Source organism: Seriola lalandi, unplaced genomic scaffold (genome assembly GCF_002814215.2).
Source record: "Seriola lalandi dorsalis isolate HSWRI2012SDOR001 ecotype SW California unplaced genomic scaffold, Sedor1 jcf7180002054973, whole genome shotgun sequence".
Classification (NCBI taxonomy): Eukaryota; Metazoa; Chordata; class Actinopteri; order Carangiformes; family Carangidae; genus Seriola; species Seriola lalandi.
Window position 1 is genome coordinate 393,001 of NW_019525523.1, and position 16,211 is coordinate 409,211.

General features: G+C 38.6%; 1 protein-coding gene and 1 pseudogene across 1 annotated transcript; both read right to left on the reverse strand.

The window, feature by feature from the left end:
- Window positions 1–523: 523 nt before the first annotated feature.
- Window positions 524–2,984, reverse strand: LOC111646606 (protocadherin alpha-4 pseudogene; annotated as a pseudogene).
- Window positions 2,985–10,382: 7,398 nt separating this feature from the next.
- On the reverse strand, window positions 10,383–16,202 carry LOC111646531 (protocadherin alpha-C2-like). Its single transcript, XM_023396046.2, has 2 exons — window positions 15,152–16,202; window positions 10,383–12,173 (listed from the first exon to the last, which is right to left on the reverse strand). Exons 1-2 carry the CDS (start codon window positions 16,160–16,162, stop codon window positions 12,141–12,143), a joined length of 1,044 nt encoding a protein of 347 aa, XP_023251814.2. The 5' UTR covers window positions 16,163–16,202; the 3' UTR covers window positions 10,383–12,140.
- Between the last annotated feature and the right edge of the window lie 9 nt (window positions 16,203–16,211).

Below are 16,211 nucleotides of genomic sequence, written 5' to 3' on the forward strand. Positions count from 1 at the left end.
AATAGTTTTTTAATTCTCACATTCTAAGTTTTTTTCTAAAGAGTATTATGGACTGCGATCATACTCAAGAAAAGACTGCAGTCGTTCACATGGATGACAGAAGATACAGTGTTTTTTTCTATTTTAAATCTTTGGTCTTCGTCGCTTTATATTGTCTCAAAAATGACAAAGAAGTCGAAAGTGTAGCAGGGACAAAGCAGAGGGAGAGTTTGTCTCTTCTCAACAATGCACAGCATAGAAAGCAAGCCTCTTCCTACACTTACTTACATAACCTACACAAAGCAGCAAACAATGTTGGGTGAATATTGTATCTCTAAATGAAGTCAGGCTAACGAGTAAAGATCCAAATAATAAGCATTAAACTTCTAATCAGACTTGTGAAGGGGTAGAGATCATGTCAAGTTGTTTGGTATTGTTCTTTTGACTAGGGGCTTTAGAAGGATAAAGAAGAGAAAATATGCCATAGAGCAGAGAGCAATGATGGAGCGTGATGCACATAAACATGTTATATATCACATTGTTTTCAAGCTCTTACCTCTTCAGATGTTCTCCTCCTGTCAGGGAGCACTAGTGTATTCGCATGGCTGCTGGGGACTATAGTAGATCCTATACTCATTCTGGGTCCAACTAACATGTACCGTTTGTCTCCAGATCTGTACTGGATGCTGTGACACAGTGTCCCATCATAATTAGTCTCTTGTAGATATTTAGAAGAATAGTCTGTGGATTTTGAGCACTGCATTGCAATCAGCACGATGATACTGATTAGAAAAAGTACAGACACTGATCCCAACGTTACAATCAAATAAAATATGATATTATTTTCTCCTTGGTCGTTTCCCTTCCTGACAACATCAGAAGCTGCAAAAGCCTCTTTGGGCTCCACAAGTTTGACAATCACAGTAGCTGTTGCTGAGAGTGAAACGTTTCCATTGTCTTTGACCAGTATGACCAGTTTATGTTCAGCCTCGTCTGTCTCTGTGAATGAGCGAAGTGTTCTGATCTGTCCTGTATAGCGGTCCAAACCAAAGAGACTGTGGTCAGTAACTTCCTGCAGTGAAAACAGTAACCAGCCGTTATATCCTATATCAGCGTCATAGGCTCTGACTTTAGTCACCAAGTGTCCTGCGTTCACGTTGCGGGGAATCTCCTCCACACCTTCAGCAGAACCGTTAGAGTTGATTGGATACAGGATGACTGGAGCGTTGTCGTTCTGATCCAGAATGAACACGTTCACTGTGACGTTGCTGCTTAGTGACGGAGTTCCAGAATCTGACGCAACAACGTGGAAGTGGAAATTTTTCAGTGTTTCAAAATCAAAACTTTTCAAGGCTGAAATCGTGCCATTGGCTTCGTTCATGTTTAAAAAGGAGGTTACAGTTGGCCCCGGACTTTTTCGGTCAAGTGAATATGTGACTGCTGCATTTTCACCTCCATCAGCATCTGTTGCGCTCACTGAAAAAAATGACTTCCCAGCCTTGTTATTTTCAGGCACATAAAAAGTATATGGGCTTTCAGTGAACAAAGGACTGTTATCATTAACATCAAGCACATCTACCTGTATCACCTTCGTAGATGAAAGGGAGGGGATCCCCAAGTCTTTTGCCGTTATTGTAATGTCATACGTATGTATTGTTTCCTTATCCAAGAAATCATTGGTGACCAAAGAGAATGACTGTCCGTCAGGAGATGGCTTTAAGTCAAAAGGTAAATGTCCGGGCACACTGCAGACCACCTGTCCATTCACACCTGAGTCAAGGTCCGTCACACCCATCAACGCTACCACCGTGCCAAGAGGTGCATCCTCTGGAATTCGACTTGAAAGGGATGTGATCTCTATTTCGGGTTGGTTATCATTCACATCTTCCACTCTAACAACCACGTTGCATGGTGTGGAGAGAGACACGGCACCTTTGTCCGCAGCCAGCACCTTAATCTCATAGACTTGCTTTTCCTCGTAATCAAGGCCTTCTTTTACTGTTAGTTTGCCAGTTCTGCTATCCAGATCAAACGGGTCAGATGAGAGTCCTCTAAGTTTACTCCTTAAAGAATATTCTATCTCACCGTTCATCCCCTCATCCGAGTCAGATGCATTTACTATCAACAGGAATGTCCCTGGAGGTGCGTTTTCTTTTATTGTTATGGTGTATTTCTGTTTATCACACACCGGTGAGTTGTCATTTATATCAGACACAATAACAGTGATATTAATTGTACCAGATTTTGATGGTTTTCCTCCGTCTGTAGCTGTTAATAGTAACCAGAGTTGAGCAGTCTGTTCTCTATCCAAAGGTCGTTGTAAAATCAGGAACGGAACTTTTCCGTCCTCCCCAAATTCCTCCGTTTCCAGGCGAAAATACTGGTTATGGTTTAGTTTATATGACTGTAAGGAATTCAAACCAACATCCAAGTCGTGGGCTCCTTCCACTTGAAATCGCGATCCAACTACGGCGGACTCCAGCACCTCTAATGTGTAGTTTTCTTCGGGAAATCTCGGCGAATTGTCGTTTACATCGAGTATTTCTATAACTACCTGGTGCATTTCCAGAGGATTTTCTACAACTGCTTTCAGATTTGTGATGCATGGAATAGTTTTTGCACATAGCTCCTCTCTGTCTACTCTCTGGTTGACTAACAAAACTCCATCTCTCGGATTTACGTTAAACAGATCCTGCTTTGTTCCTGACACGACGCGAAGATTTCTGTCTGTCAGTCTTGCAAGATCTAACCCAAGGTCTTTGGCCACATTCCCAACTGCCGCCCCTGATTTGAGTTCTTCCTGAATGGAATACCTTATTTGAGCAGTGATCCCTTCCAATTTAATCCCAATCAAGAGTACCAGACAAAAGAAAATCCACATATCCAGCCACTGTCCTCTGATGCCCGTTATCGCCATGTTTTGGGAAAAAACCTTTTAATCCACAGTCTTAAATCCGTCAGCAAGATTCTTGCAGGATTTTTAGTTTCCTGTTAGGGATAATAAACAAGAAAGGCCTGCGAGAACCATCACCATCATTCTAGCAAAAGGATGAAGGCTGTTCAGTCGGTTCTTTCAACCCCTGTCGTTGGGTTCTTACTGAATGTACATGAAAAAAGATGCATCCCTCTCACAGAGAACCATCGTAGTGATATGTAGTGTAACAGCACCACCTTTTGTTACTGCAGCGTTGCTGATAAAAGGGTTACTTCCAGTTTAATAAGTTTTTTTCTCCGAAAAACCATCCCGAATGTGCATTTAGGCAGTACATTGAAGTAGAAATTATAATCACACCATTTATGAGAATGGTCTTTAAAATTTTAATATGAAAGTAGGTGTTAAAGGATGAGTCTTACAAACCGATCCTGAAAATCACAATTAATGAGTGGAGCTAAGAGTTGGTCTTCTTTTTCCAAAAGTCCTATTTCAAGTTGCATGCTATTTTTATTGTGCCCCGCTGTATTAAAGTACATGTTTCCCACAAATAGCTGGTAAATATTTGTCATCAAAATCACTGTGGTTAAAACAGTTGACCTTTAATATTGTCACAGTGAATGCAAAAGGCAATAGAAAAAGAACAAAACGGTTCCTGGAAAGAGCAACGAAATTCTGTACTTATCATAGTGAAAATGAATTTCTTTGTATCAAACGTCACATCCAAACACATATAAAGATTATGTTATAATTTATTATTGGAAAATATTCAGCTTATATGTTGAATTATGTGCTTTCAAATGTGGCAAATGTCACAGTTTTGTGTCCTAGCTGACCGGCTGCGCTGTGACCAAAAGACTTCCTGATGGTTGAACACTTATCAACCCAACACTGGCTCTATTTTTGTAGATGTGGGGCCAAATTATACAGTTATTTCCAGGAAATCTATTGTAAATGAATTGTAAATTATTCTAAAATCACGGATCCGTAAGTTAAAGCTTTACTTATTTTTTGTATTGTGTTGGTCTAGGTAGAGCTGCTGGTATTCACATTCTATCTGTTTAAACTCTGTGCGGTCTCCGCAGCACACTCCCACAACCGTTCTCCTATTGCAGAGGTGAGCAGTGACATCTCATGGATTAAACCTGAAAGTGCTGCTCTGATGTGCCCATGGCAGCACTACATTGGTCATATGTAACTGTGCGTTGTTCCCCTTGCAGTGGCCTGTCCACACTGCTGCAGTGCATGGCGAAATCCAGAAAAAATATGAGAGAAAACACAAAAATGATGCCTATACTGACAGCAGCTAGGAAACAAGGTGACCTACATGATAAAAACCCCGAATCTGCGCACCCCTCCCACCTGCTATGGCTACGTATTGATTCTGGATTTAGGCCAAACATATACGTGCGCGTGCATGTGCGCTGCCGCATTCTGCATCATGTTCTCCGATTTTCTGCCTGCGCCCCAAGGATACCAGACTGTTTTAAAGCACCTCATTTCTATTAATGTCAGCTGTTGTTAGGCAAAGGCAGCGGCAATATTTCGCAGAGAATGCTCATCTGATGTCTGTAAGCTGCGGATAATGCACTGTGTTGTGGGGTGGAGGGAGGGTGGGGGTGATGTTGTCGGAATATGAAATTAAAGGCGGCTCCACAGCACACCGCCAGCTCCAGCGAACAGACAGCACGTCACCATGGCAACGCAGCTCCTTTAGGCAGGTCACTGTCCATGGTGCTGAAGCAGGCGTACGCCCAGGAAGGAAGGACACAGAGGGGGAGGGATCTGTGAGGGAGGAGCTGTGAATGCTGCAGACAAAGGAAGCCAGCTGTATACACACATCCTTAATTTGTTAATTCTCTAAAACATGAAAGATACATGTTACCCTGTCCCATCATATCCCTCCATTATAGTTTATTTACATTATTTTGTAATAAGGGTTTCAGAAGGAAAAGCATGGACTTGCAGCTAAGACAATACTTGTAAAAGAAATATCAATCTTGAAATTTAAATTTTGTCTTGTATTATAAAATTTTGCATGGCAAGAGAGACCCCACATATATGCTAATAAATAAAATAGGCCTACATCACAGCATGATGTATGGTGTTCATGTGTTAGCCTATTAGTGCCAGCTGGTGGTTGTTCTAGTGTTTTGTTCCACATTGGTGCATAGTTGTGTCATGTATCAGTGTGTTCCTCCGTCAGAGGACCAGTGCTGCAGACAGCAGGCCGTGTGAGAGTCTCCTCTCAGGGTCAAGTGGTGATGAGACAGGAAACTGAGAAACGTTTTTATCTCACTTTCCTCCAACCAAACAAAATATTATCTAGACAAGACCCCATATAAAAGCTTTCATTCTTTCTTTATTTAAAATACATCACAAAGACACCAGTCTTTTGAGTGCTAAGAAGTGCTGCTAAAATTTTGAGGGATGGAGGATATTAAATCAAAATAAGTCATCCTGTGGGCTTCCACTTTCAATCTCTCCTGCACATGCATGACCTCATCTCCCCAGAGAGATGAGGTCATTGTGTGTGCACACACAAAGAGACAGAAAGTGAGACAGACACATTCAGTAGACTACATTCAGAAAAAAATCCTCCAAACATATATAGTCTGTAAAACAGTGTTACCGAACCAAATTTAACCAAACCTGCTGATGAGTTTTTGTATCACAGTATAATAAATAAAACGCATCTTCTTATGACAACTATGCACGTTTCAAATTGTGCCCTTTAGTACAAGTCATCAGACTATATTTAGAGCTTCGGTTGAGACATAACGTGGTTGCTTCTTTCCTATAAATGTTAATTATTTTTGACATTGTGTTTCATTGCAGGATAAAGATGGACATGACGTCTTCACACGAGGTGGATATGCTGACTGTGATCATCGCAGACGGCCCAGAGGAGGCACACAGCTGGACCCTGTTTCTACTGCCGTCATATATGAGAGAGGTATTGTTATGCACTTCCTCAAATGTCTGTCTGTGGAAATATCCCTCTTTTTTTGACTCACTCATTTTGCACTTGAATTATTTAAAGTGTTTCTAAAAAGCATTTGATTCCATTTAATAATTATTCTCAGATTAGAAGAAAAAAAAGCTCTTTATGGACCTTAACTGGGCTTGAGCCCTGGGCATCATAGTGATCTTCAACTTTTAGTGATCTTCAGTCAGTCGAGAAATGGATACACATAGATGGAAGGTATAAGATCTATATATAAATGACTTAAGGCCTTTTTACCAAAAGAGAAAACATGTAAAGGGAGTATTGCCTCCTGGATACGTATTTTAAAGATAAGTTCCCCTTAAATGTTCAAATGATGTGTTCTTACTGCATGTGAACAAGGCCACATAAGAAGACATTTTTTACTGTTGAAGGCAGGCTGAGCCGTTTGTAACAGTATTGAAGCTTTGTAGGAGGCAGAGTTAGTTTACTTGCCCAAAAGTGAATCTGAATAATGTAAATACATTCGATTTCTTGTACCTCCACCTGTGTACCAGGTGACTCATCCTCACAAAATGGAAAGGGTTTGTTTGATGCTGAATAATACACAAAAGCATGCTGCCTATGCAAAGTGATGGTAATTGATTCATTTTTGGCTGTGTGAGTTCAGTTTTTTAAGGAAAGGTGTCTGCATGTTTCAGTGAAGTAGATGTGTGTTGAGTGTTGAGTGAGTTGAGCTAAAAATATTAAAAGCAGGAAGTTGTTGTTTTTGGTTTGTTTTTTTGGTGTAAGAATAATCTCGGAAAATTTTTATGCAGTATCACTGCTACCATGACCACTTCTATGGTTATTCCAATGGATACAGAGTGATGAAGTTATCACACAATATTTAATTATCACATATAAAGATTTCCCTCAGTGACTTTTTATTTTAACAACACTTAGTAAGTCCACACCCAATCTTTTGTGGCAGAAAAACATGGTTACACAGTTTAAAGTTAAACTGTGTTTAAAGTTAAACTGTGTTACCACCTCTCCTAATAGCTGCATGTTAGTGCAACGCCACAGTACTGCTGGGGTTGGGACAGAGTGCGCCATGTGCTCTTTCACCTGAATTTTAAGCCTATAAGTAGTTTGTTCTTCTTTATTTCAGACACAAAGAAACCTTTTTTTGAGTTTTGAATTGATTATTTTTCTGAATAATTACAGAGGGAAAAGACAAATGTGTTGTTATCCAGAATTTGTTGTAGTTGAACTTACTTTGCAGATATTTTGCTCTATGTTATAGATTCCCTTTTGTCTTCATTATTTATGTCTTATAGATCTTAAATATGATTTAAAAAATGTTGTTTTATTTGAATCTGTACTTACACTCCGGTGGTGGGGAAGTCCAGAATGACAGCTTGTGTTTTCCAATCGGTGTGGCTGTAGAAAAAAGATCTTGGTGGAAACACACTCACAGGGTACATTTTCTTTTCTTTGACACTTGCAGTCAGTGTTCCTATTTTGTTACACTGTCTCAGTATCAGAGAGGAAACAGGAGATCAAACTAGAGGCCACACATCTGAGCATTCTAGGGAAAAATCTGCTTTCTGGTTTTAAGCTACCACTTATACCTACCACTTGTTGTCATTCTGTGGAGTACAATGGCTGAGCAGTGAACTTGAATTGAAAATAAATTACATGAACGGGGTGATACTGTATAACAGTGCACACTGTGAGTCGCTGTAGACTCCATTCTGTATGTCAGCTATATTAATCTTCCTGGAAGTCAGTAGTAGCTGGTACCAATGACCACCAGCCCTGAGAACACGTCAGTCATTGTTAAAGAAAGGAAAAAATGATCTGCAGAGCAGCCCACCATTTTATCCTGTGCAAGATATAGTATAAGAGAAGAGTATTAGGGCCACATCTTTTTAGAAAGCTGACTTTTTTCTCAGAATTCTGAGATAAAAGTCAGAAATCTATATATATGTGTATATATATATATATATATATTTTTTTTATAAGTGTGTATATATATATATATATATATATATATATATATATATTTTTTTTTTTTTACGTGGCCCTAATTCCCTTCTGTGAGAAAGGAGCCTGACCTCAAATACAAATACTGACAATTTAGTAGAGTAACCATCTACATTCATAATACCACAACTCCTTTAGTGTAGAAGACCGGGCATTGTGTGAGGTCATCTTTGGGCATTTCAATGCTTTTATACAGTATTTATGAGGCCAGCCCACATATCTGTGTTAGACACCAATAAAGTAAAACTGGATTCAGTTAAATATTTTGTGTGTGTGAACCTTTATGTGGCATCATAAATTCATCTTTATTAGATAATGCAACCACTGTCTCTTAAACAACTCACAATGGAGAATGCAGAGCCAAACTCGTGAAACTAGTGAAGACTTAGTTGACATTCTGTTAGTGTTACAATCCTTTATTTTTCACCCAAAAACCTATGTAATGTACATGTATTTACTATTGCACATCAGTTTCGTAACATTTTCAACACAATAAAGTAAAGATACACAAATATACTTGTGAATAAATAAAAAATTATATAAAGTGTAACATGCCTTTTCAAGAAAATTTTAAACAGACATTGTTTAGTGGCACATACATGAAAAAGAAAAAATGTAAACAGAGTCTTTGTGTATGGCAATTATTGGACAGAGCATTGTCCACTTGTTGGACCTTGTCTTTGAAAAAGTCTTTGTGGACTCGGCACCATATGTGGAGGAGGTTTTGAAAAAGCTGGTGGGAGTCAAAAGGAGGTGTCTCTGTTCACCTCCACAATTGCCTACTATAACTGATGCACATGCTGTTGTGTGTGTTCTCACCGTTATTTGTATACCTCTATAGGTATACAAACTGTATACTGTAGGCTACAGTATGTACATCACTCTTCACTTTACTGCTTTTTGCACTTCTATATAGACGCTAAAATGCATTATATTGTAGAGTACTTGTACTTTGTGCAGTGCTCATCTAAATTATCTAATCTAATCTAATCTAATATTGTATTTTTCTATTAATTAACTGAGAAATCTGCACAAGAATCCCAGTGCCCTTGTACACGCGTACCTGATATATAAAGTTTTAAATCATGATTTTTATTATCATGGACGATTGATGCATGATTTATGTTATAATCAGATCTTGTGGCAAAACAGTACAACACTAAATACAGCTACGATTGATGAGTGATGACAATAAATGCTTTACAGTATCTGAAAAAAAGTGTTTCATGTGAATTCAATTTTCAAACTTGGCTATAGACAAAAAGAATGTCTATATACTTAAGACAATCATGTTCTGAATTTGGGCATTTGTTCAACTATATTTAGAGAGTGTATATAGGCAGTAAAGAATAACTGCAGCTAAAGATATTTCTGTTCACAGTCAAACTTTTATGGTGTTTACAGAATATTCACTGCATTATTGTGAAAGGGAATCAAACAGATCGTCTGCAGCTTTGACAAACATTTTAAAGCATAAATATGGCAATTGCCAAAAGTAAAAAACTTTTAAAGTGAAAATATCCAAGTTACTCTATGAAACATGGACAGAGTTCTCACAGTAGCTGCTGATACTTTAAGTTACTGAGCAGTTTTTCAATTACATAAGCAAATCAAACTATTTATTCCAGACAGGTTGCTGAATCATGATGGTGTCACTGGTGTGACATAAGTGTTTACATTACATATTGTGCTGCATGTATATGCTTCACGTTACCAATGTGTCTCTGCACAACAAATACTTTCAACTTCACTGGGCTCTATAAGTCTCTCCTCACAGATGCACTTGTAAAGACAAACGTAAAACAGAGTGTATATTTATGGTATAGAGAGTTTATGCTTAAAGACGGATCTAATATTATGAGAGATATAAATAAAGAATAAAGAAAATGTCAAGGAAAACTGTCATCTTGTTTCCCGATGTTGTTCATTTCTACCTGATTGTGGTGGTGAAGTTTTCGGTTTACAAGCGGTAACTGTGGCGAAAATCACGGTTGATTTGTAGTTAAACTCTGTTATGGTTGTTCTCTCTCTTCAAAACACCAGCAGCCTCTACCCGGAAACACAGTGGGCGTGCCTTCTCAGGCCTGTGGGAACTGACCAATCAGAGCAGACTAGGCTTAGCGGAAAGGGGTCTGTTAAAGGGACAGGGGCTACTTCATTTAGAGGGTGAAAGGAGGTGCTGCAGAAATGTACAGTGTGAGAAAAATAACGTGTTTTTGAACATTAAAGCATGAAAACCTATTCTAGTAGGACATCCAAATAAAAATATGAACCTGAAATTCAGCATCATATAGGGAAGTTGGTTAACTAGCTGACAATAATGGGGCAACGTAATAACATTGTCACCATACATATCATTTGACTGACTTTGACCTGTTCATATGTATTTGAATATTAACATAACTCTTCTTTAAACTAGACCAGACTTATGATAATGCAGCTGTCCTAAAGGGAGATCATGCCATTTGATACAAAAGATTCAGAAGAGCAACATTAACTTTGTCGTTCTATATTTTTATGTTTAATAGATCATACAGACCAGACCGTAGCATACAATCAGCCCACATTACACAAGTTGCTACATATTGCACCATAAAAGTACCACTGTACAAAAGCACTTACTGTATATGTTTTCCCATAACACATTACAACTTTATACAAGTAATGCAATGTGAGCTGTGCTAAAGAGTTTGACTACATGATTTCTGAATGTTTTACTGTTTCACATACTAGTTATCCCATAAATCTGATGGCACAAGAGTTACACTGTTTTTGCTTAAGTTCAGCATTGATATTGTAATGGAAAGGCATATGTATAGATACAGACATATGGTATACTGTATACGTCAGGCATGTCTGTATCTCTGTTTATGTGTTGCATATACAGATACATAAAGTAGTAATACACATGAGCACAGCTTTCATTGAGTAAAATCAATCACCACTATGTTGTTTCAACATTGTAACATAAAGTCTTCATGATCAGTTCTTCAACTTATTACACAGTCTCAGAAGATGTTAAACATGAATAACAAACAGAGTTTGGCTTTGGAAATTTAAAAAAGTGAAAGTACATGGTAATGTTTGTGTTCTATATAAAGTAGTTATAATGAGACATTAATTTATCCATTCGCAAAGACTACCTGTGTTTAATTGTGTTCAGTTTTAACACCTAGACTCATTTTCTCCGATAATGTCCAAGTGGACATAACATTCATACACACTGACTGTACACTTAAGTTTAAGCTGAGAGTACCCTTGTAATGAAATTACAAATCTTAGAAGACCTTATTCAGAAAGTATTACACTTTTGTACTTGTCTATGTGGTCGCATTAAAATGTAATCTTCCATCTTGTTTTGAAAAATACTAAGCCATGATGCCTAACTGCAGACAATGGATTGCTCAAAATCATAAAATATCTAAAATTATCAAAGTACTTTGATTATTCCATGCAAAAACAACTGAAAGGCAGATACATAATGGCTAAAGGCCTCACTCTTCTATTTGATGTACTGGTAAACTTAATTTAATCTCTTAGCACTCTCATTCATATATTTAGGCCTAGCTCACATATAAAGCACAAAGTCAAGTACAAAACAAAAAACTACTGAAAGCTACAACACTTATAAAACACTGATTCCTGTTAGTTCCACACTTAAAAATCGTAGGTTGGTGCTTTTCTCACATTTAGTTAATTGTGCTGTTTCACTTCTTAGTTAACTGATATATAATACATCAATGCTGTTGTGCAGCAAGACGAAGCAAAGAGATTAAAAATGAAATATCCAACAGGTGTTTCTTTTATAGAGAGAGAAAACAGTCTCTTAAAGGCATTTCAACATTTCCGTGTCCACTCTTTTAGTCCTTGTTGTGGCTTTCTTTGAATATCCACTGGTGCAATTTTTTGTACAGTCCGTTTCTTTGCGAGTGTCTCCTTGAAAATGTTTTGTATGAAGGTCTTGGAGTGTGGTTGAAGCCATGCAGCCTTATCATGCATAATGGACAGAGAGGCATTGTTGATTGTTTTTTCATGTTCTTAAAGGGGGGGGGGGGGGGGGGGGGGGTGTTTGTCTTTGATTAGCCACCTCGGCCCATTTGGTGTGAAAACATGACAACTACACAATGTGAAGAAGAGGGACCAGACTGAGCAGGATGGACATTGGGTGGGGTTGAGGACACGGGTTTCTCCTCTCCTCAGTGAAGCTTTCCTGTCAGCGTAGATCCAGTGTGCAGCTGGAGTTGTGTGGCCTTATGTGGAACTGCTGCTGCTGGTGGTGGATTCCTGCCAACAAAACAAGAGAATTACATAAATCTGGGGAAGAACTAGAGAAAAGAGAGCCGTGTGACTGGCCAAACTGACATATCTCATGCAGCCGACATCTGTCACTCAGACAGGGGCTTCAGGCAGAAAACAGAGTGGGTGAAGGGGTTTTGGGCAGATCCTTGAACATGTAGTGCTGAGGTAGCGGGTCTATAAATGAATACCATGCTCCACAATTATGTGAAGGAGAGTGGTTGCTAGGTAACTGGGTGACTGGTTTCACTTTGCGCCTCTCCTGCACAAAGAATTAGGTCACAATTCACACTACAGAGAGACAGGAATTCAGAAGTGTCAATCTGTGAAGTCAGTAACACTCAGTTGAATTACATTTTTGGCTAACTCAATCATACAGAAACAGCACAGACCAATCCCATTCAAACATTAAAAAATAAGATACACTCCTAATCTATAAGTGATGAGTCAGTAGGGGATGAACACAGATTAATCTACACATGCACAGCACCCTTTTGAGAACATAGTGATTCAATTAAAGACAAATCAATATTTTCTTGACGTGTATTAACTGCAAAAGCCTGATTGTGAAAAATAGCAAAGCCAGCAAATGGTAACATTGTTAGTTGAAATGAAGGATATTTTTTTAGAACTGTAATCAATGACCTTCAGGTGAAGCAGCAATTTGATGTTATTTGTATTGAATAATTAGGACTCTATGAGTGCAAGAGACAAGTGTATGGCTCAGAAACTGGCAATACTTGACTTTCACTTTGTCATGTAATGACTAGGACAGGAACCTGTTTTAACACTAGTGTATCTGGATCACCACGTTTGCTTGATTGTCTGAAAATGGACCACAGTCTGTAATAAATCAGTGTAAAATCATTCCCATTATGATTATTATGACTTAATGTCTTTGTCCCCTGAGGTCAACCGAGGTCATTATGGCTATATGTTTGCCAAATTCTACAAAAACTTTGAGGAAGGGACATAATCCTAAAATATTGGTAGTGTCAATTATTGTGGTAGTTAGATTGCACAGACATATTTTAGTGGGCTTTAAGGATGATACTGTAACATGAGTAACCGAAAAGTGGGCATGAAGAGGCTAACACAGGAGATTTGGAAAACTGCATGTGATGTCAACTAAGTGACCCTTTGCAATTAAAAAAATCTCCTTCTCCAAGACAAATTAAACAAGACAAAAGAATAAAAGAAAACATCAACTGTGAACAAAACAAACACAAAAAACAACTCAAACACTAAGTTCTGTAACATCATTCATAAAAAGGGCATCCGGAGCGGGGGAGTGAGACTCCTGCATACCTCCAACTGCAGAGTGGACTTCCTTCACTTAGGGTACTTAAGAGTGGGGAGAAAAAAAACAGGCAATTCAATGGTCAGGTCATTGCAAGCACAAAAGAGGATTATTTGTGTATCCTATGATCACAGAGTTGGTGTCGAGGCACTACGAATGAAATGTTAGCTTTGAAATATACCACAGATTATGCATGATTAGTATCACCCTTTATAACAGGTACTGCAGCTTGTTACAATTAATCCTATAACAGTGGGGAAAAAAACTGTTTTACAATTAGCTATGTAATTGTTTGTTCTTCCAACAACATACTTACCATCTTAGATAGATAGATAGATAGATAGATAGATAGATAGATAGATAGATAGATAGATAGATAGATAGATAGATAGATAGATTGATTGATTGAGACGTTCATGTTATTAACTTAAATTATATGCTGGCAAAAGAACGGTCATTTTAAAATGTTGGTTTAAAACTTTCTGCATTCGTCCTGTGGTGATGCAAAGCACAAAAAGTTCATACACAACTCCTGACTCTTTAATTCTGCAGACAGTGACAGGACACCTGCACCACCCAGGCAGCAGAGCTCATGATTGTTAAAATACACCACACTTAGTGTTCAGCACAGAGAAAACTGTATAGTGCATTCTGTTTAGTCATTATTGATTAAAATACTATGTAGCACTATCAGAATAAATACAACAGATTATTAGTCATAAGTCAAGACTTTTCTTGTTTGAAAAAAGTCTGACATGGATTGTTTGTGTATTATGTTTCCGTTCTACTTTGGACTTGACTTTCTTTTCATTTGCAGTGAATATAACAGTGAAGACAACCATTCCTCTGATATGAGTCCACAAACTGAAGTAACACAAAAATGTATCTACAATTGAAGTTACAATTGAAAGACATTTTCAGGAAATCCTGTTCTATAAAATGACAAATATAAACAGCTTCACATCCAAATAGTAAATGTTTCATGAAGCAAAGGTGTAACCTCTCATTTACAATCCATTCTTCAGATAGGTTTCTATTAAATGTTATATTTGTTATTTTGTTGGTAATTCTTGGCTTTCTATTTGGATGATAAATTCTTATTTTAACTTCAATTTTCTGGTTAAATAAGCAAAGATATGGCTTTTCTACTTATTATATCTAAAGAGTGATATTGGGAGTTGAACTCTTAACTGTATTTTTGGAAGATGAAAACACAACTTTTGAATTATTTTTTACGGTACAATACAGATAGACGGAGTGATGGATGTGAAATTTTGTTGTTGTGGCAGTTGATGGGCAGCTACTACATGAAGAGGTCACACGCACATGAAAATTGAAACCAGTAAGTGCCCTTAGTATAAAACAGACATAAGAGGTAGAGATATTGTGCACCGATGCCCAAACCTGATACTTATTTAGTGATTTTGTTGTTTTTTATTTGGAATGAAATTTACCCTTGTAGAAATTGCAAAACATATCATTCTTCTTTCTTTTTTAACACTTTTACTTGCCTCAAACAAGATTTACTCAAAAAGAAAAAAAACAATGCCAATGAAATGAAATATTGCAGTGTGAACTGTGTTGACAATAGGATAGATATTTTTCCTCACAAAACTAAAGTTGAAACTAAAACCTTATTCAAACTGCAGTGAGTGATAATTTCTACCTGCAGAGTGGAAGCTGCTGAGTCACTAGTGTCTGTCACTCCTGTGCCTCTTGGTATACTGGACACAATGTATCTGGAGCCCTTTGGCACAGGCTGTCTGACCACCAGCTTTCCTTTCCTGGTCTCTGCTAGAAACAGACTGTACCAGTAGGCATCGTTGGACACCAGAGTGGAATCTGCGATGGTGGAGTTCCTCTCACTGATCACACTGTTCCTGCAGGGAGGAGCTGCTTTGCTGGGTTTGGGTTTCTGGCACTTGAGCACGATGGTGACCAATATGGTGATGAGCAGGAGAAATGACACTGAGCCCAGACCGATCACCAAGTACAGGTTGAGGTCTGAGAAGATGTCATACTCTAGAGGAACCTCAGTCATGTCAGAGTAGGCCTTAACAACAGTCTCCACTGTGGACAGCTTGATGGTGACTGTAGCAGAGAGAGCCGGCTCCCCGTTGTCCTTGGCAACAACAACCAGTCTCTGGTGGCGTGGATCTCTGTAACTGAACATCCTCATAGTCCGGATCTCTCCGTTGTATTGGTCCAGACTGAACAAGGTGGCGTCAGTTAGTTGTAGAAACTGGTAGGTAATCCGAGAGTTGTGCACCGAGTCTGTGTCTAAGGCTATCACCTTGGCAACCAGAGAGCCTTTATCGGTGGATCTGGGGATCTTTTCGTCCACCACTGAGCCGTGTGCGCGCCAGGGAGAGACAATAACCGGAGCGTTGTCATTCTGGTCCACAATAATGATGTGGACGGTCACGTTACTGCTGAGTGGAGGAGAGCCAGAGTCTCTGGCCTCAATGTGGAAAAGAAACTCCTTCTCAATCTCATAGTCAAAAGTTTTTAGTGCGTAAAGATTACCGTTCTCTGGATTGATGGAGAACAGCATGGACATGGAGGTGTTGGCTATCTCTTTCTCTAGGATGAAATAAACTAGATACTGGTTTTCATGGAGGTCAGGGTCAAAGGCAGTGAGTGAACTGAGCAGGGCCCCAGGTGCATTATTCTCCATTACACGTATAGTAGAAAATGACTGAGGGAACTGTGGAACATTGTCATTA